General features: G+C 43.6%; 1 protein-coding gene across 4 annotated transcripts in view; it reads right to left on the minus strand.

Annotated features, from left to right (window-relative positions):
* Window positions 1-591: 591 nt before the first annotated feature.
* VSTM4 (V-set and transmembrane domain containing 4) overlaps window positions 592-21,667 on the minus strand; it is an 86,326-nt gene continuing 65,250 nt past the window's right edge. For 2 of the 4 annotated variants that reach the window (XM_027098524.1, XM_027098523.1), the window contains one exon: window positions 592-1,973. In XM_027098524.1, the coding sequence (XP_026954325.1) occupies window positions 1,848-1,973 (126 nt within the window). In that variant the 3' untranslated portion in view covers window positions 592-1,847. Of the gene's footprint in view, window positions 1,974-16,225; window positions 16,241-17,296; window positions 17,454-21,667 lie in introns of those variants that run through there. The other 2 variants (XR_003431123.1, XR_003431124.1) reach the window with 2 other exon arrangements.

The following is a 21,667-nucleotide window of genomic DNA, read 5'->3' on the forward strand; positions in this document are numbered from 1 at the left end:
CTGCCATGATAAAAATATGATAGGATGCTTAGGATAATTATGATATGAATGGTATACTAACCTTATATCCTCCTGTCCTAAAGAGATGCTCTGGGAAGTTCCTCCTCAAAAACTGCGCAGTTTATTCACTACCTTAGAAATCTGGCAGAGAGGGAGGGAATGAGACGCAGGTACAGGCTAGAGAGAATGACTTCCTCTTTGTAAAGTCAGGTTATTTTTGCTTCTGGAAAATCATTACCTGCTCCCGATTGGTCCCTTTCCAGTAAACTATCATGGGTCTTTGGGAAAGTTACTGTAGAGCTAAGTTTACGGACAAATATTTACTTTTTAAAGTTATTGCAATGAGAGCCTTAAATAGTAAAGACATTTTCATTTTGAAAATATGGACTGGTTTTAGCATGTATGTTAACATAGTGTACTTGTATAGCTATTTATAGTGTCCAGAATCTTCCAATAGTCATTATCCCATTACAAGAATTCTATGAGAGGTTAACTCACCTTTGTATAAACATAGAGTCTGAGACAATTAGGGGATGAGAAACTCAACCAAGTTCACATGGCTGTACAGAGGGGCACAACTCACACTCAAGGTTGTGTTTAAAATATATAATTTACCATATATACACGGTCCATTACAAAGCCAAACAACTTCTGTAGTGTGCACTAAAAATCCACCCAGACCACACTCACACATCAAGAAGTGTGTCCTTAACAACACAGCTGATAGGATGACTCTGTACCGGAACGGATCCACCTTCAGTGAGATCCTGGATGTCATACAGGCCCACAGAGCCACTTCCCATGGATCTATCTGCCGTACGCATCACTGCCTCCCAGCCAAGCTAATTAGAATTCACATGCAAAGCTGAGTCGGGCAAGGCACTTTATAACAGAAGCGTGTTCAGGACACAATTTTCCAGCCCTGCTTATACTTCCTACTCTCCTACCATTGGGGAACCAGGCAAAAGACTATGCTCTCACACGAGTGGACATTCAATTAGAGTTGGTAACCTCGGCACACTTCCAAGAGGTCCCCTTCTTCCATCTGTCAATCGATGGCAAACCCCCGGCTCCTTTGGAAAAGGGTGAGTGAGAACTTCTTGGAGAATATAAGTCTCTATACCAGGATAAGCCCCCCTGCCAAAGGGGTGGAAGCCCTTCAGAATGAAAGATGTTCTACTTGTCCAGTGGCCGTGGGTGATAGTGGGTAGAGAAACGGGCACTGGGGTATCCAGATAGTTCACTGTCAGCTTAGATGTCAGACTGCCTCACAGTCTGTCTCTCTGCCCTTGAATCACCAGAGTCAGTGCATCTATTTAAAACAAGAGATGCTATCTCGAGTGACCGCTTGCAATAAGCACTTTGCACCGCTCTGGGTGCCCTGGCAATGTTATCTGATCCTTTGAAAACCAATTAGTACATATCTACCATCTCACACTTGGGCCTATAATGGCATTTCCTCTAGCTATATACTATGAGCTTGATATCACAGATACAGGAAGGGTAGAAGATTAAAATTCAGATTAAAAATTATAAAACCCAGAGAAACAAGAAGAAACATGAAGGGGTTTGGCTCAGCAGAAAATCTCCTTGGATGGTCTCAGAATCAAGAGCCCTCACCGCTCAGGACTCAGACCCAGAAAATCTTGTTCTGGGAGATTTGTCCAAGGGCTGCAGCCCCTGCTCTTTTGCAGAGAGGAGCCTTGTACCTCTCTGAAGGCACCTGGGATGCCGCTGGAATGGGGCTCCCACCACACAGAAGGCACAAGTGAAAATACAAAAATAAGGACTTTGTATCCAAGGTTTCATAAATAACTGGGGTGGCGGATATTAAATACGATGCACAGTTACAGTTTGTTCTCCTCAAAGAGGATCTGGGCATAGACGGTGCTGGTGGGAATGCCTTTGGCAGCCTGGTGGGGCTTGATCAGCTCCAGCTCAGCATAGGTCAAGTTCTCTTCGGCAATCTTTGGCTATAAGACAAAACACAACACAATTTGAGCTGACTGCCGGGAGTTCAACATCACACATACATTCATCAGGCATGTATTTTCATAGCACTTTGGGGATTCAAAGGGAAACAAATGGACAAAAAATTTAAAAGGAAATGTAAAACCTAAATAACATAAGATAGACCTTGTTATCTTATACAGAACACTATGTCTTGCAAAAAACACTATGATTTATTTTTAAGTTGTCACAGAATACTAACAAAAAATTGATTAAACATGAGGCCACAAAGTAAACTTTAATTCTGAAAAGTAAAAATAATGTAACTACAGTCTCTCATCAAAAGGATAAACTAGAGGTAGAGACAGAAACAAAAAGTCCCCAAAATTGACAACAAAAGTAGAATGCTACCATCTAGAAGTTTTAAGTAACTTAACCTGTATAAAACTGAAATTTCAGCATATCTTGAAAATAATGATGAAGATATTACATGCCAGAACCTAAAGAATGTAGTACTCAGAGAAAAATCATATCCTTAAATATCTATATTAAACAACATGAATTAAATGGATCAAGCATCCAACTGAAGTTAGTAAAAAAAAGAAGAACAAAATAAAGAAAAGCAGAAGGAAGAATGAAAAAAATAAACACTAGACTGTATAAGTCAGAAAATAGAAAACAGAAGAATAAACAAAAATATCCAAAAGCTTGTGCTTGAAAAACACCAATGAAACAAACAAAAAAATTAATGCCGATAAAAAGGGAAAAAGCAATAATGAATCAAATAGGAAATGAGAAAGGAGGTATAATAAAATGAAAGAAGTTTTAAAACTTCAACTTTGTTCAACGTATTGCAAAAACCTTGAAATACAGGATAAAATGAGTACTAGTCCAAAAAAATATAAATTATGAACATTAGCTCCAGAAAATGTCAATGTACTAACTACCATCAAAAATAAAGAATGATGGGCTTCCCTGGTGGCGCAGTGGTTGAGAGTCCACCTGCCGATGCAGGGGACACGGGTTCGTGCCCCGGTCTGGGAAGATCCCACATGCCACGGAGCGGCTGCGCCCGTGAGCCATGGCCGCTGAGCCTGTGTGTCCGGAGCCTGTGCTCCGCAACGGGAGAGGCCGCAACAGTGAGAGGCCCGCATACCGCAGAAAAAAAAAAAAAAAAAAAAAAAGAATGAAAAGAAAGGAACAGAGGAAGGAAGGTCAGAAGGCAGGGAAGAAAATATTGTCAAAAGCACCAAGCACAGGCAGTTTGATGACAGAATTTCTAAGAGAGATTCCCTTAAGGAACAGACAATTCCAATATAATTAAACTGATCCAGAGCATTACAGAAAACGAAAAACTTCACATATTTTAGAACAATTTCATGTATTAGTATAAATTAGCATAAATCAGATTTACTCAGAGACTATGAAAAGGCACACTAAAGATAGATAATCATGTTCAGGTTGACTTTTTTTCCAGGAATGCAAAGATGGTTCAATATTAGAAAAATCTATTAATATAATTCACAGTAGTAACAGAGAGAAAAACCATATGGTTATCTCTATAGATGCTGGAGAGGCATTTAATAAAAATTTTAAAATTTTTGTTAAAAATAATTCTTGATGGGCTTCCCTGGTGGCACAGTGGTTGAGAGTCTGCCTGCCGATGCAGGGGACACGGGTTCGTGCCCCGGTCTGGGAAGATCCCACGTGCCGCAGAGCAGCTGGGCCTGTGAGCCATGGCCGCTGAGCCTGCGCGTCCGGAGCCTGTGCTCCGCAACGGGAGAGACCACAACAGTGAGAGACATGCGTACCGCCAAAAAAAAAAAAAAAAAAATTCTTGATAATGTAGTCATGGATTTTTTTTCTTACCATGATTAAGAAACAATATTAAAATAAAGAATAATTGGTGATCCAACTTCAGTCATATTAAAAATAAAGCTGCTATAATTAAAACACTGTGGTATCAACAAATGAATAGACCTCAGTGGGACTGATGAAAACATTCAGAAATTAACCCAAATATTATTTTTCAATAAACGGTGTTGGGATACTCGGGTAGCCATTTGAAAAAAATCATATCCTTTATGTCATTCTTTACATTAGATAAATTCCAGATGAATTAAAATTTTAATATGGAAACTGAACTCATAAAAGTGTTAGAAGAATGTGTGGGGAAATTTTCAAAAAAATAATCTCAGCATATGGAAGGTGTTTCAAAGTCTAACACAAAATCCAGGAGGAACAAAAAAAAGATATGTAAATTTTCATGCTGTATATTGCAGAATATTCTCTAAATAAAGTCAAAGGACAATTGAAAACATGAGCAAAATATTTGCAACTCATATGAAAGGGCCTTACAATTTAACAAAGATAATGGCCAACAGTCCATTAGAAAATTAAGCAAAGAACAAGAGACAGGACCAGAGAGTGCACAGGAAGAGAAACACAAAGGCTCTTACACATATTAAGTGTGACTCAACCTCTCTCAAAATCAGACAAGAGAGATTTAAAATCACTTAGACAGCAGTTTTTGTCTTTCAAGTTGACAAACAAACTAAAAGTTTTCCAAAAGAAACAGAAACAGGTCCTCTTGTATATTGTTGGTGGAAGTGTTTATTGGTACAAGCAAACAACTGCAAACACTTCAGTGGACATCAACAGGAGCCTGATGCATTCATAATGGAGTACCCGGTACAGTCTTTAAAAAGAATGATGGAGCTGTGCATGTATACTGTATGTTTTCCTATCATTTGTGTAGTGTATGGGAGTATATATACATGTATACATGTTATATACTCAGAAAACCCTTGGAACTCGCCTGGAAGTCAAGAACCTGGTCTCCAAGCTTCCCTCTGGGGAAGTAAATGGGGTGGCTGGAGAGAGACTCAACCTTTATTGTAGACATTTGTTGGTACCTTTCAAATTTTCTAGATGGTACATTATTTAAACAGCACATTAATTAATTTTAATCCACAATTAGAAAAATAAAAGCTGGTCACTAATTTATAGTCGTAAAAGACACATCACTTTCATTTAAGCAGCCCTGCTTTTGTGTTTTGGCTGCTTTGGCTGTGTTGTCATTGTTTTATTTTTTATTTTGGGGGCTATACCTTGGTTAACGCACCAGAATTCAGGACAAATAAATCGTACACATTCGATTTAAGTTTCTTAAGAAGTATGCCAAAAGCAAAAAGCCTCTTTTCTTTCGAGATAAAGCATCACACTAGAGGACAGGGAGCAAGAGACAAAGAGAGAATGTAAAGAACTCCTTACGGCCAGTACTGACTGGTCAGGGGCGACCGCCGAGCGACCTTCAAAATTGTCTGGCCCTTTTTAAATTTCAACGTTAAGGACAATTATAGGGATCAGAGCCTCCTGCTTGTCTTTTGATACCAAAAATCTTTACGTTGTTTCTTAGTCATCCATATCTTACCAGCCAACAAAAATACCATTTACATCTTGCCTTTCGGTTTAATTACATTTCACATTATAACGATTCCATTTAGAAATGCCATGTGTCCTCAAATAAGCACGCAAAAGCCAACTCATGTAAATTTTAGGACCAAGATTTATGAAATCATATTGTCCAGGTGTTTTATTACATTACTTTGAAATTGCATTGTTTTCTAGCGTAGATTATCTGTTTATTCTTAAGTTATTCCATTACGTTTGGATATGAAAAATAACACTAGCTTTCTCAATACAGGTCACCAGGCTGGTTTGGCTGATGTGTTGTTTTCATACATTTTTATGATGTTCCTATAGTAAACATAATTTAATAAAGCCAAAGCACACTAAATAAATAATTGCATCTAGAAAAGCAATAAAAACAAATAAAATTAGTACTTTCATAAGTGGAAAGGTACTTCAATTACTGCTACAAGCAACAACCCACCATAAAATATGTAGAATCATTTCCCTTATGCATATTTCTGGAATATAATAATTTGATTGAAGATATGAGGCAGCACACAGGAGGCTCTGAATTGTGAAGTGTATACAGTTTCCAACAGGAGATGCATAATATTAGCCCTTGGCACCTTTAAAGAACGTATGGTTTTTTTGGCATGCATCCTTGGCTATCCCCATCAACCATGTTCTTAATTACATTTCCCAGCTTGTTTAACTAGAAATAAATTCCTAACAGCCACTGAAATGGGCAAAATGTAGACTCCTCACCAGTTTTCACCCAGTTACCTTTCTTTGCACTGACGCTTTAGTGGAAGGTTTAGGTGCATTAAGAAGTAGCTTAGAGAAAATGAATGGCGTTATCAGTGAGACCAGGTAAGACTGTAGAACTGGTAGTAAAACTGGGAGCCAGGAGCAGAATGTAAAGGTTAAAGTGGGCAATTGCAATGAGGCAGAGGCAGGGTGAGGGACCTGCTGCAGGGCCCCACCTGTATGTCAGGTGATGTCCACCATCTTGCCAACACAAACCTGTTTGGATTTAAGATAAGGAATCACTCCTAATGCGTATGGCAATTCAAGAACTGGAGTACAGTGAATGGGTCTCCGAAGGTGAATCAAGACATACTTCTGTTAGTTCCCTGACAGCTTCTGGCCCTCAAATGACCCTCTCTTCAAGCCCCCGTCCTGTTCCTGGTGGTGCAGGAAGTACGTGCGGCATCAGCACTCAAGAAGACCAAGTTTAATACCCTTGAACTGGCTGTTCACAAACACGCCTGCAGCAGCTCTCGATTGCATTGGAAAACACAAAGGAAACTGTGGAAGGTACGGCTTCCAGGCCTCAGACGTGAGCTTTACACTTAGGTCTGCTGTTGCTGTGTTCCCGGAAACAGGAGGGGGCTGGGGACCAACAGCTGGAAGTTCTGGTAGGGTCCTTTAGAAGAGGCTCCAGAACTTTCTATACATGTGAGAAGCAATAGTGCCATTTCCTCTTTCCCAGGACTGTTTGGTTTTACTTTCTTTTCCCTTTCACCCAGCCTGAAGAGACTCCTGGCCCATTTCTCCTTCTATTCCTCCAACAGAGGCCTGGTATTTGTGTCAACTGCTTGGAGTCTCGTAGGTTCTAAACCCCTTTGTTTTATGTGCCTTTAATCTCACTTTTCATACATTTCCTCCTAGTCATGAAGAATCCACTCCCTAGTCTGGAATGGGATTCTATGAGCAAGGGGGGGGTGGAGGTTCGGATGTAGACACGTGTCACTGCACCCAAGGAAGGTGAGAATAAAAGGAAATGCTCCCGGTTCAGTGAAAGTGTTCACGGCAAGGAGGTGAGGAGAGAGGCCGTCACCCGGTGGCTGCCTGCAGAGCGTGGGTGCAGGAGGAATTGGGTCAAATGCCAGCTGTGGGACCTTGGGCCAGTTCCATCACTGGCACTCAAGGACCTACCCTGCCGATGTAAATGAAGATTTAAATGAGATGATGTATGGAATGATTCTGGCACCACTGGGCCTACCCCAGGGAAGACGCTAAACGCGTGCCTGCTGAATGAATAAATGTTCTGGTGTCATCATTTTTCTCTAGAGTGTCAGCTCAAATACCCATTTGTGTACCTTCTGAGATCTTCATGAGTTACCAACAACTATGTGAACTAAGTAGTCCTGGATATCTTCTGACACATAAGGAAGAGATTCTAGGAAATTAGTTGTTATGGGCTGAATTGTGTCCCTGCAAAATTCATATGTTGGAGCCCTTACCAGCAATAGCCCAGAATGTGACTATATCTGGAATCAGGGTTTTTAAAGAGGTAATTCAGGTAAAATGAGGTCATTAGAGCGGGCCCTAATCCGAGATGACTTGTGTCCTTATAAGAAAAGGACATTAGGACTCATATACATACAGAGAGAAGACCATGTAAAGATACAGGGAGAAGATGGCCATTTATCAGCCAAGGCCAGAGGCCTCAGAAGAAACTAGCCCTGCAGACAACTTGATCTCAGACTTCCAGCCTCCAGAACTGTGAGGAATATTTGTTTAAGCCACCCAATCTATGGTACTTTGTCTGACAGCTGAGCAGACCGAGAGATTAGTCAGGATGGGGACAGAAGAGAAGGAAGAGGGAATGGGCTGCCTTAGTGGGAGAGGACTGGGGTGTGTGCATATAATAAGTCACTGCATTTTATGTCAACATGGGAGGAGAGCCGTCCTCTCCCCCTATTCGGTGAGGAGCAACATTGGAATAAAGAGGCTCTAGGACTCTCTCATATGGCACAACTCCCACCCCTCAAGACACACACACACACCCCTCCCACCCCCGCAGCCCTGCCCCCCACGGCGTAGCTGGACCCTGGGCTGCAACAGACCTAGCTGCATTGCTGGGCCATATACCTATTCGCTTTTAGGAAACATGGGATGGGGATGCTGGCATTTATATCCTGCTAAGAAGGGCGCTTGGCTCCAGCCATGAGAAGGAGGCTACTGCAGGCAGCAACCGAGGCCCAGGCACGGCTGCCTCCATGTGAATAATGGGCTGCAAGACAGTCTTGCCCTCTGAACTGAATCCAGGGCACAGACAGAGCCCACGCTTATCCTCATCTTTACAACTGAGCAAACAGAGCTCTGGGTGTGGAGCAGTCAGCTTTATCGAATCAGGCTGCTTTTGCCCGAATCCCCGTGCACCCACCTGCCCCTCCCCAGCTCTCCCTGAAGCCACTGCTTTTGCTGCCATTTCTCATGCAGCTGATATAAGGAGGAGCAAACCTCAGGAAAAGACTTGGACGAGGTTTAGCAAGTGTTGAGTAGAAGACAGATTGAAATCCCACAGAAAAGGGCTCCTTGATCCAGGGAAGTGATAATACATCTGTGCGCTCAGACCTTCTTGGGCAAGGTGTCTTGTCTCTTCCCAGTGAAACATAAATGGAATTAGTTTTGGGACTTGCGGCAAAAAGAATGGAAACCAGGTTCCACATGCTCAAGATGGGGAGCCTCTTGGTCTCGGGAAACCAAGGCCCCGAGGTTTAGGTAACTGAGGGTTGAAATTCACTCCATGCTCAGCTTTCCCAAGAGGGTGCAGGGCTGTTCCAACAGCGCTGGGGAGCCCTTCTGCAATGTCTATTCAGAAGGAGCACTCTTCTATAATCTACCTAAAAGTGCCATATGCACTAGCAGTGGCCCCAGCCTATGCCCAGATATCTTGTTGTAAAAGACAAATAAATGACAATGTTTCAAAATAAAATGAAATACATAAAATAAACCATGATTTTGGAAATTCCTACTCCCAGGGCTAAGTGGAAGTGGCCAGATGGTGTGGGGCAGTGACCTGTGATCTCCGGTAGCTCTCAGCAATCATGGCAGCCTGGAGTCTGCTGCCTCTGGTACGGAGAAAGAGGACCCAGCCCGCTGTGGGTGTAGGATTGGGTGGGGCTCAGGATATGGGTGTCATCATGAGCCAGAAGCAGGGCTAGATTTATTCTTTCACAGTACCTTCCTCTCGGATCTTTCTGGTGTGTTGTTTGGAATATCAAAGAAGTTCTTTAGCAATACATGTTGTAGGTTGCAAGCCCCCAAGGGAAGACACTGATATACTTTGGACATCCTGCCACTGCTAAGAGTGCCAAGGCTTATGCTCTAGATGCAAACTATCCCACGTGACTTTCTTTCAGTCTTCCTCCCAGGTTCCCCTCCTGTAACGTCCCAAGCAGGCGAGGGGAGCTCAGGTTTCAATTTATGCTGGATCCCTCGGCATGGAATTCCCTCTCCCCTCATACACAAGGTGGACCCCTCCTTCTTCAAAACCCAACCAAGCCCTCGGTGAGGCCTCCCGGACACTATCTTTTGCCACATCTTCTCCACACCCCTGCCCAACCTTGTGAGGTCTTCTGAGATTGCACTGGGATCCACCATGACATATTCTCCATCTCTCTCTCTCTCTCTAATAATAGTTATCATCAAATGGCTCACTGGCCAAAGAATGAAGAGATTTTATAATAAATTCTTATTTATTTATTTACATAAATAAATATTTAAACCTTTCTAAGCATGCTCCTGAGCTATGTTCTCCAACACAGGCAACACCCCATAACCCCCCAGCCCACAGGTTCACGCACGCACCGTGCACCCCCAGCCCTAGGATTACAGATCTACTCACACCTCTCACTATGCCTTCCAGGGACATCAAGGAGATTTTTATTTCACTTTGCAATTTAATTTTCTTAAAAGACATGCAGTAAAAGTGACTTTTTAGGGGGATCGTTGTATGCACCTGAACACAAGTACAGGTTTCTGGGCCCAGGACACAGGACAGTCCCATCACATGCCCTCACGCTTTCCTCTGAGGTCATGTCCTCCCTCCAACCTGACCATGGGGGGCAACCTGATCTGTGTTCTGTCACTATGGTTTTCTCTCTTAGAGAATGTCATATGAAAGACATCATACAGTGTGTAACCTTGTGGGATCAGCTTTTTTCTCTCAGCATAATTCCCTCACATTTCATGCAAGTGGCTGCGTGTATCAACAGTTTCCTCCTTTCGATTGTAAGGAGTATTCCATGGTGTGTCACATGCCACGCTTTGCTTATACATTCACCTGCTGAAGAACATTTGGGTCATTTTAAGTTTTTGGTGGTTATGAATCGAGTTGCTATAAATATTCTTGGCAGCCTTGTGTGTCATGTGTCATTACTCCAGGGTAAACACCCAGGAAGGGGGTTGCTGGGTTGCATGAAAAGCACGTTGAACTTCAAAAGAAACTGTCATACTACCTGTCCGAAGCGTCTACACCGTTCTTCCCTCCCTCCAGCGATATCTGAGTTTTAATTGCTCTGCATACAGGACGGCACGTGGTGTTGCCCGTGTTTTTTACTTTAGCCCTTCGAGTAGGTGCCAGTGATCCAGTAATTACTATTTCACTGTCCCCGAGGGACTCACCAATTCTAGACTTGCGCTCAAGTTCTCACTGACGGCCACTGAGCCAGATTAAATGCCCACACAGCACGACATCCCCTCAGAAGAACTGGGAAAGGATTATCACACAGACCAGTTTTCTGATGCAGTGATGGAATCTTCTGGACACCAGGCGTAACAAAGTGAGTATGCAAGTTTCAAAGTCTGAAACACCATGTCTCCCATCCCCTATCCTTCTGTTCTGCCAGTGAGGAGACGCTGCTACAGCAGACGACGGCCTCCAGGCTGGACCTCCCACTTCTCATTTAAGCCCCACTTACCGCCAGTTTTAGGGTGATGATTATGGGACATTATCTATGGGGAAGGATTTACTGGATAAAACTAGCACCAGAAAAGTCGAAGGCAGAAGTTGTGTAACTCCTGGGAACACACCTCACTTCGAGCTCCTAACTGGAAGTTTCTTGAGTGTTTCATTTTGTAGGTGTGTTTCTGGGATTCAAGCCAAGAATGAACTTTCCTACTAGGAGAGAGAGAGATTTAACATTCTATGCAGACTCCTGCAAAACAACACTTTTTCACAGAGATCACAGTTGGACGTGCGAGTTGAATTAAATTGCAGGAATAAAAGAAAAATGCAATTGCAGCCACTGCAAGTTCTCCAATGTCAGAAGTTCAATTGGGTAATACCATTACCGCAGCAACAGATCAATAACTAGGACATGGGATGTTTATGCTAACGTCACCTTAGAGTTTAAAAATGTGATTGCAGTTCTACTGAGTTGCACGATCAGGAATCTATTTACCCAAGAGAGAATTACATATTATCCATATTATCAAGGGCAGACTTCCTCTTCCCCCTTTGAGATAAGTGCTCATTTTTTATTCAACAGAGGAGTACCTGCTAAAACAAACTTTTGCCTCCCAATATCCGTACACATGCAACTATGGCCACTGGGGTGAGGAATGCTGTGCATTCAGTGAAGCTCTATCTGATGGAGGGCCCTCAATGGATACCTGTAGGTCCCAACTCAGGAAAGAAAACTGTTGTGGTCCTTATATGTCCTGTAAGAATCAACATGCCTTGGAAATGAACTTGACTTAATTTTGAGTTCCAAAGTTCTGCTGACTGTTTATGTTTATATGTTTATTTATATTTAAACATATTATAGAAAGAAAAAGTAGAGTTCCCTAGTATGCACATTAAATTAAAATAAAGAATCAAACTGAACAAACAAGACACCTTTCCAAGACAGAGATGTTAAACTGTGGTATGAAGGACACAATCCAGAAGTGACTTTGGGAGGCGACAGAGGATGGGGGTTGAGAAGTGGTCCTTCCGAGACAGAACTCAGGAAATGTCAACTAATCTTCACCAACTCAGTCAATCCTCACATACCAGCCCTGAGGTATGTGAGGTGGAGCCAACGGCCATGCCCACTTTACAGAGGGGCAAACAGGCTTTAAAAGGCAGGTACATCACTCACAGTCCTGCAGCCATTGCTGGATGGGGTCTGGACTCAGAGCCAGGCAGGCCTGCCCAGAATCCACCCTCTGCTCATGGGCAGTGCCCCAAACTTACAAGTACAGGGCCAGCCGCAGTGACTAAGGCTCTGGTGTGGACGCCTGGTACCCAGGTGAGCCAACCAGGCAGACAGCAGACCTTGAAATCCCAAGGGGGAAAAGAGTAACCTTCCAAAGACAAGGGGGAAGCTTCACTGGCACAAATCTCAGGAGAGTGTGTTTTCAGAACAGGTCTGCACTGCTCAGCGGGCAGGTGAGCTCCAGCTAAAGGGGAAGTGGGGCAAAGAGAGCTGCCCCGTGCTCATGAGAGGCGTGGCGTGGTGTGGAGGGACAGAGTACTTGAGGGTGCGGCTCCAAGAGCAGACACGTGGTGCTGACACTGACGAGAGGATGATGAAGGAGGAGGGAATCCCTTCAGGTGATCACTTGTCTCACTCCACAGTCTCACCCACAAAGGACTCTTAACCTCCAAGGACGGAGCAAGTGTGCCTCTTACCAGCATGGGATGGAAGTGACAAGGGTGCAGGCTCTGCTTTGGCCAGACTGTGTGTGAGGTGGCAACAGACTCTTGATTAGAGGTGCCCATTGAACAGGCAGAAATGTGAAGCCAAGTGTCAATGGGGTAGGACTGGAAAATCCAGGGGAATTTTCCGAGGTACCCGCAGGAGCCACATGCCAGGTCTGCTCTCACTGTCTCCTTGGGGCTGAGGTCAGTGGTCCAATGGGACCTCTCCCTCAGAGCTGGGAGCTGGAATCCAGCTGCATTCTCACAGCCAGCAGGCAGCTGTGACTGCTGACTTAGATGCATCTTGACAATCTGAGCCAGGACCCAGAGACCAGGACCCTTCGTTTCTGTGCACGGAGATAGAGGCACTCTCTGAGGCCCACTTCCTTTGTTGTTTCAGCCATCTATAAGCCTTGCAATTATATCTGCCTACCTCACACCCAGCTTCCCTTCCACATGGTTACTCGGTGACTAATGGCCAATAACCCAGTGTTCTCTAGGACTCTGGAAGGCTTAGAAAGTCTCTGTAACTCAGCAGAGAAGCCTTGGATGGAGATGAAGATTTTAAAGTCTTATCCAGGCGTGTTGGCACCTTGGGTTGGATGAAGTCATTCGGAAATCATGAGCTGAGCAAATTCACATCATGCTCCTGAATCTGGAGAATTCAAAGGCTGTTTAGCAAAGTGCATTACCAGAATGAATCTGACATGACGGAAAGTCACATGCCCCTGGCTAATTGCTCTGAGGACAGACAGAAGTGACCAGCTTTAGAAAGTGCTGAAGCTTTGCACTGAAAGGCCTGAGGCATTACAAGTCATCAGACAGATGGATATCTCTAGATTTCACCAACATATGTTTTGGAAGCTAAAATGTGATTATAGATAACGCTCCTGGGGAGGGTCCTGATACATGAAACTTTCCACAGTGGCACAGTGAGAGCTCCATGATCTAATACAGTCACGTATTTTCTCTTCCCCGTGGACCATAGATGTATGTTTCCCCAGCTGCCTTCCAAAATTACTTTTCCTGGCAGTATTATTCAAGAGAATGCTTATGCTTTGAAAAAGAAAGTGTTTGGTTACCTACTACATAGGAGTCCACTCTGAGAGTCTTCAATCTTGAACACTCTTGATCTTCTAATCAACTGCAATCTTTAACACTTTTCTAGATTCATCGGATTGGGCAAGGGTCTGTCTAGGGGTACTTAAGAGCATGGACTCTCGGAGACTGAAAGACTGCTATTTACTGGCTGTGTGACCTTAGGTAAGTTACTTAACCACTCTGTGCCTCTGTTTCCTCATCAGAGGCACGGGATTCATAAAGTGGGATTAATAATAGTACCGATCCCATGGGGTTATTTTGAGGATTAAATGCATTAATATATGTAATGTACTTAGAAAACTGCCTGGTAGCTCAACAGTAAATGCTACACAAGGGCTCAACTATGACTATAACTTTTATCATAGAAACGAACAAGTGTTGCTTTAACAATTTCCCTTTGAAATATTTAGAGGCAGAGAACTGAAGATATTCAGAGGTCATTTGGAAAACATCATGTACCAGATGCTGCTGGATGCCATGGACCTCAGAAACCAAGGCAAAGAAATGGGAGGCTTGGGCTCAACAGCTAGCAAGTGACAAAGCCAGCGCAAGAGCTGGCCTATAACCACACCACTCAGGTCCATGGGAGTGGTGACTTTGTCAAACTTATCCATTGCTGCACCCAGTGGTGTGCAGGGAAATTGCCGAGCAACTGGCCCTCCAAGAATAAAACTCTCTTTTGTAGCATTTGCTGATTTACATGTGTAAATCCTCCCGCAATGGCTGATTTCAAGATGCCGAAGAGATCTGTTTTCTCTAGTGGACAGGAGTGCGCTGGGGCACGCCATTGTTTATAACTTAGCTCCTAGGAAGATACCTGACCCAGGTGCTACCTGGCACACAGGAGTTACTAAATGCTCATTTTTAAATGAATGAGTGAATGAATGAATAAGACAAAATGAAAGAAAACCAGTCTGACACTCATTAAAAACTGTTCTGTGGATATCCTTGGTCCCAGGAATGTAGGGAGGGGATGCTCTGAGAAATCATGGGCAGAACCATGGGACTCATTTCTCTTTCAGCCTATCTAGGGTTTCCATGAGGACAGTCTACTGAGAAGTAGGATGCCTGGGTTCTACTACTTGGAATCATATAAAATTTGCATATGGCTTTCAACTTTATGGTTTTAAAGATAGATGATAGATAGATAGATAGATGATAGATAGATAGATAGATAGATAGAAAGATATTCTACACTGGGGAGGGTATGAGGAAATGTTCACTCTCATCCTTTGTTGGTGGGAGAATAAAATAAGAAAACACTTTTGGAAGGTAATTGGGCAGAATCTATCAAAATTGAAAATGCAGATATACTTTCCCATCGTAATCCCATTTCTAAAAATCTCTCCTATAGAAACACCATTAAGCAAATTTGTATTTGAAAGGATATTCACTAGAGCACTGATCCAAAGAGTTAGAAATTAGAGTTGGGACTGATTAAAGAAACAATGATGCCATAACACTTTGCAGTCATGAGAAGAATGGGGTAGATCTATATGTACTGATACGGAAATATGAGCCTGATATATTGTTAATGAGAAGACAATTCAACGTGTGAATATTTTGTTTAGGATTGTTTTTAGGGAACACACAGAAATGGATTTGTCATAATCCGTGGACAGGACCTACAATGACTGTGGGTCAACTGTATATACGCTTTGGGAATATACACATATATATGGATTTAAGTTTACATGTACATAGAAAAATACTTAGAGGAATATAAGCCAATCTCCTAACAGAAGCCACCTATTAGGAGGCCCAAGGAAGAATTTTACTTTCTGTTTTAACAAATAGAGATCCTGAATTGCCAGCCTCTTGCACCCCACGCAGAATTACCATTACAGCTTTCATCATGAAAACCCATCCAGTAAAGTCAGGACAGAAAACACCCTCGACCCAGTGGCCTAGGACTTTACTGAGTGCTTTTGATGAGAGGCAGCAGACCCCAGAGTCCAGCGAGGAAGAAGAGGGACTGGGGGCCAAGTACCTGGTCAGATCCAGCTCTGCCAGGTCCATGGGAGTGGTGACTTTGTGGGAGGGGAGTTTGTGCTGGTCCTACTTCCCTATGCCTCCCCTGCCTCATCTATGAGATGGACACATTACAATGCATAGGTCAGAGTCATCCCAATGTCCATGTTGGTAAACACTGGGATAGTGCCTGCATGGGCAAGTGCCATCAAAGGGAAGTGTGGGTACCATCACCATCATCACCTTCATCATCACCATCATCACCATCATCGCCATCATCACCTTCATCATCACCATCATCACCTTCATCATCACCATCATCACCATCATCACCACCACCATCATCATCGCCATCACAATCACCATCATCACCACCAGCATTATGTTCTAGACACAATGTACAGGCAAGCATTAGGAGCAAATACAAAATAGTAGGAGGTATGCTAGCTTATTTGTTGGATTCATATGTAATATGGGCAATGGGCACATATGATTGAATTCATAGTTCGTATTCATCATCTTTCTATGCACACTGTAATCTTAATTCACAAGACTGTGTCTTATTGCATCACAGGTACTTGTTGGAATTTATAAATTCAGCTTTAGGAACTTCTAATAATAAATGAGAATTGAATCTGGCTAGGGAAACAAAATCCCTTAAATGTACCATTAGTTTGTCATGACCTCAGAGTTTCACACAGAAATTTTCTTCCTGATATTCTGGATGCCCGCCGTGATGTTACCGATAGGTTGATGATGTTTTTCTTCCTTTTCTTTTTTTCCAAAATGGCGCTTCATTTCTATATTCTCTATTTGAGACTGAAAAAGTCTTTTAAAAACAACTCTGGGGCTTCCCTGGTGGAGCAGTGGTTGAGAGTCCGCCTGCCGATGCAGGGAACATGGGTTCGTGTCCCGGTCCGGGAGGATCCCACATGCCACGGAGCGGCTGGGCCCGTGAGCCATGGCCGCTGAGCCTGCACGTCTGGAGCCTGTGCTCCGCAACGGGAGAGGCCACAACAGTGAGAGGCCTGCGTACCGCAAAAAAAAAAAAAAATGAAGTTTTAAATGAAATAGGCTTTAAAAAAAAAAAAAATCAAATGTGAGCACAAATGATATTGTTCCAGGAGATTACAAAAATAAAATAGAGTGAAAAAGTTAAAAAAAAAAATTTCCCAGCAGTGCAATGATCCCAGCAATGAAGTGCCCAATAAAGGCAGCAAATCAGCTGAGCCGAGATGTAAAACAAGCTACCGCTCTGAAGGGACATTCCCTGCAGACACACAGAGATGGCCCTGCCCCAGAGTGGGCCCAGGACCCCCGGGAGCAGGGTGGGCCTGTGCAACCAGGCAGGGTCACTCAGGGGACTGGACCCGCTGGGCTTCCGGGCCTGCCTCCAGCCTGGACCATCCTCGGGCCCAGCTCACCCCTCTGCTGCCTGTTCACCTTTGTCAGGGGGCTCCAAGGCTCCTGTCCCCATAGCGCCTCGTACACTGCCTGTCCACACTGAGTGGGAGACTGCAAAATGATCCAAGGGAATCTGTGACGCAGCAAGTTAGAGGAACACAGCTCCCAGGTGGTCAGTTCCGAAATCACCTCCCTCCTGAAAGCACAAGGCCACACCACCCTTCTAGAACAGGGCAAGGCAGACTCCCTCTGCATCACTTCTAGAGGAGTCCTGTCATCTCCCAAAAGGGGGTTCCCAAGGAGTGCTTAAGGTGCTACCAGTCTTAAAAGACTCCTGAAAGTAACGGCTTCACCTGGCCCTTTGTTAACAGCATCAGAGCCTCAACCAACCTCCACTGGCCTGTGATGAAGCTGAGAAGCATCCGGCCCTGTAGCTGCTTTTAGAGAGCGTGAAGCACAGAGGGGCCTCGGCACGGACCTCGTGGCCTGCGGGGAAGTGACGGCCCTGCATCAGGGCTGAGTCTCTAATATGAGATGTTCTCACTGCCACTTTGGGGAGGCCTGATCTCGCCTCCTCGGTGATCACATCCCACTTACGAAAGGCCCAGCCACCTGCCCTCCCCCGACTGAAGGAAGCCCATGAAACGAAATGACTTCTGTTTTCCCGACTCTCATCCCTTCCGAAGCCCGGGCATCTATTCTTCCCTCCAGTTGACACACGTAACTCCCCGTGACAATAATGGGATGTGCATGTGTACCGAGGGGGGCATAGAATTTTTATCTCTGTAAAAATGGTACTAGCGTGGTACAAGCAAAGTTTTTGTTTTCTTCCCAAGGCTTTTACTTGGGGAGATATATTGTTCATGTGCTGGTGGGTTTTTCCTTCTTTTTAATTTTAAATCGAGATTATGGACATATTTTATGCAGGTTAATATATGCTTTTCATGCAAAATTTAACTGAAACCAGTGCTAGCACACTTAACGACAACAAGAGAAATTCTTCAGCTTATTATAAACATCCTTCAAGAAACCTGAAATGCGTGTCCTCTGGAAATAATTTTGCTGGGATTTGGGTTATTATTAAAATCCTCTCAGAATTCTATCACTGGTGTCTAATGTGCCTCAAAGCCCTTTTCTGCTACTGATCAGAGAAAAACTCTTTTTGGACTTGCAAGTACACTGTCGATAGTGAAAACTGAACTGGAAGAGGGGGCTTCTTTCCTGACACCAGGCAAACACTCAATAGGGCTGGCATCTCAGTCCTGGGCTGACCACTGGGTGCAAGGCCCACTCCTAAGACAGGTTCCCTTCAACTATGATGGAATGAACCTCGTCCCTCTGTTTTAAGTGCTCTGATCTTTCAGATTCCATGAGAGGAGGCAGGTTTACTGCAGACTTTAAACTCAAGGGAATCCCAGACAAGAAGGTCTTGGTCACACATTCCCTACGTGTCAGAATTCTCTACCTGTGACTGTGAGGGGTCCTAGGAGATCATAGGACAGCTACACACAGCTGAGACGGGGATGAGCTATCCAGGAAAGGTTTACAGGAATGAAAGGGAGTCACAATACCCTTTAGAAGCAGATTCTCATGTTTAATTCTCTCTTTGTGGATAAATAAGAAAACCCACCATTCTCCTAAGTGGGCTGAACTGTCTCACTAAAATGTAAATACAACTGTCTCCAGAGGTGGCCGGGGATGACTCTGTCCCACCAGCCATGACCTAACCAGAGCTGGCTACTGTTTTTTAAGTTACTTAGAGCTGCACTTCTTAAACTTTAATGTTCACCAGATTCATCTGGAACCTTACTGAATTGCAGATTCTAATTCAGTAAGTCTAGGGTGGGGCCTGAGCTTCCATGCTTCCAACAAGCTCCCAGGCAATGCCCAGGCTGCTGGTCCGTGGACCTCACGTTGAGCAGTGAGGACTTAGAGCTCCTATCTCAGATCTCTGCCCTCAATTGTTCATTCATTCCACACATAGTCTGCAGATCCCAGGTCACCCACTGGGGACAGAGTGATGGGCAGGTTGTCGATGACTTTAAAACTAATGCTAATCAAAATTTAAAACTTCTGGGCATCAAAGGACATAGCAACAAAGTGCAAAGGCAACCTACAGAATGGATGAAAACACTTGCAAATTGTATATCCAAAAGGGGTTAATATCCAGAATATATACAGAACTTCTATAAACACAACAAAAAACGAGCAATCTGATTTTAAAATGGGGGAAAGACTTGAATAGACATTTCTCCAAAGAAGATATACAAATGGCCAACAGGCACATGAAAAGATGCTCAACATCACTAATCATTATGGAAATGCAAATCAAAACCACAATGAGATACCATCTCACACCCATTAGGCTGGGCTACTATATTAAAAAACAAAACAGAAAATAACAAGTGTCGGTAAGGATATAGAGAAACAGAACCCTTGTGCACTGTTGGCGGGAATGTAAAATCATGCAGCCACTATGGAAAAGAGTATAGCAGTTCCTCAAAAAATTAAACAGAGAACTACCAGGTGATCCAGGGATTCCACTTCTAGGTACATATCCAAAATATCTGAATGCAGGGACTCAAAGAGATATTTGTACATCCATATTCACAGCAGTATTATTCATTGGCTTGTCATTTTCACCTGGAGTCTGAGGGTCTGCTGGGAGTTGGCATGTGCGGTTGAGATGAGGGAGATGGAGCCTACAAAGCACCTAGCAGAGGGTTTGGCACACAGTAGGTGCTCAGTAAATGAGGGTTCTCGCTTTTTGCCAATGAGTCAGTGGAGGTGGCAGGCAGGTTGTTTCCTTGGGGTGAGCGTGTGTCAGTATCACTCTGGAAAGAGCGGCTGGGTGACTGAAGGGCTCTGTGGCCTGTGACCACTCCAGGAAGGATGCTTTTATGGATTTTGTGGCAAAATGCAACAATTACAGAATTAAACACCTAAACTGGTGCCAGACCCCAAAGAAAAGATGTTGCCAAATTATTTTCTAAATTACCCACTAAGGCCTGTGTGAGTCGACAAGTAGCTATTGACTTTAGTTTCGGCTGCCATCAAGACTTATTGATGTGAGAGAGGAATATTGACCAAATTGAGACCAAGGTCAATGCTGGCCTCCTGGGAAAATAAATCTTAATATTAACCGAAAACTGCAGACGCTAGGCCTGGTATTTTTGACTCTAAACTGCTGGTCAGACAGAGGTCCACTCAAAGTCAGCTCTTTACTTCACTGTGTATTGTTATAGGTGCAAACTGGTCTCCAAATGGACTCGTTTCTGGAAAATTTGGTATAAAAATTTCAAGCTTTTTCGTATCTTAAAAGATCAAAGGACAATTGGTATTTAAGAACTGTCATGGGTGATATTTCCACAAAACAAAGAATCCATTTTGAAGTGCAGATAAGTGCCCCGACTTACTTTCTGTGAAAATTAAGAATTTCCTATGTTGACTCTCCATCCAGAGGGGCATACCAGCTCAAACAGACAAAAACTCAACCGTAAAAACCTGCAGTTAAGACCAGTTATTTTTGAAAATGCTGTTGAATCTACTTTGTTTATAAGTGGCCCCAAATTGCTTAAGGCAAACTGCTTTTATAGCTGTGGACTCAAAAAAGTTGTCCATTCAAGGCTGCTGACACTGCCCCATCTACTGGGTCAGCAGCACTGTCTTCATGGGAGATGAAACACTACCCCCTGTGGGTTGTTGGAACTTACTTTTCTGAAACAGAGTGTTTGTGTGTCCTCACAGGCAAATCTGGGAGTCGGGGGACTTATTGTGAGATGACATGCAAAATATGTCCACGTGGTCCATGACACGCAAAATGCGAATATGATGACATGCAAAAAGTGCTTTTTCTTATATATCCCTGGGATATATCAATGGAATGTCAATAAAGAGCGGTTTCTGTTGTTACCAGGGGTAAAAGATTGGATTAGAAACAACAGGCCCTGAGCAACTTAGAACGTAAGATGGGGGAAATTTACAAAGTATAATCATTCTTGAGGTTGTTGATGAATATCAGGATTAAGAATAAAAGATCTGGAAAAGATACACACATACACACGCAGATGTGCAGTGATATGGACAGCCGGGAGAGAGTGAACTCAGACTATCTGGGGAAACTGACCTCAACGGATGGGATGAAGGATGTTCCAAGGAAAGTTGATAGTTTTAGCCTTTGTGTTCAGTTGAGTTTCCCAAAGTCTACTGAATGACCAGAAATCTATTAAAATCAGCAAAAATTCCACTGCTACATTTGAGGACAAGACAGTGTAGTCAACAGAGCAGAACTGATAAGGAATTTCTGATGATATGAACCAGACGGAATCACACTGTATGAAAAGCCCTTCAGGACCCACAACTCATTGCAGGCAAAAGGAGGCTTTCTTTGGAAAACAGAGGAACCATCCT

This window comes from Aethalodelphis obliquidens, unplaced genomic scaffold (assembly GCF_003676395.1).
Source record: "Aethalodelphis obliquidens isolate GAN/ISIS:26980383/991018 unplaced genomic scaffold, ASM367639v1 scaffold124, whole genome shotgun sequence".
In the NCBI taxonomy this organism is placed as follows: domain Eukaryota; kingdom Metazoa; phylum Chordata; class Mammalia; order Artiodactyla; family Delphinidae; genus Aethalodelphis; species Aethalodelphis obliquidens.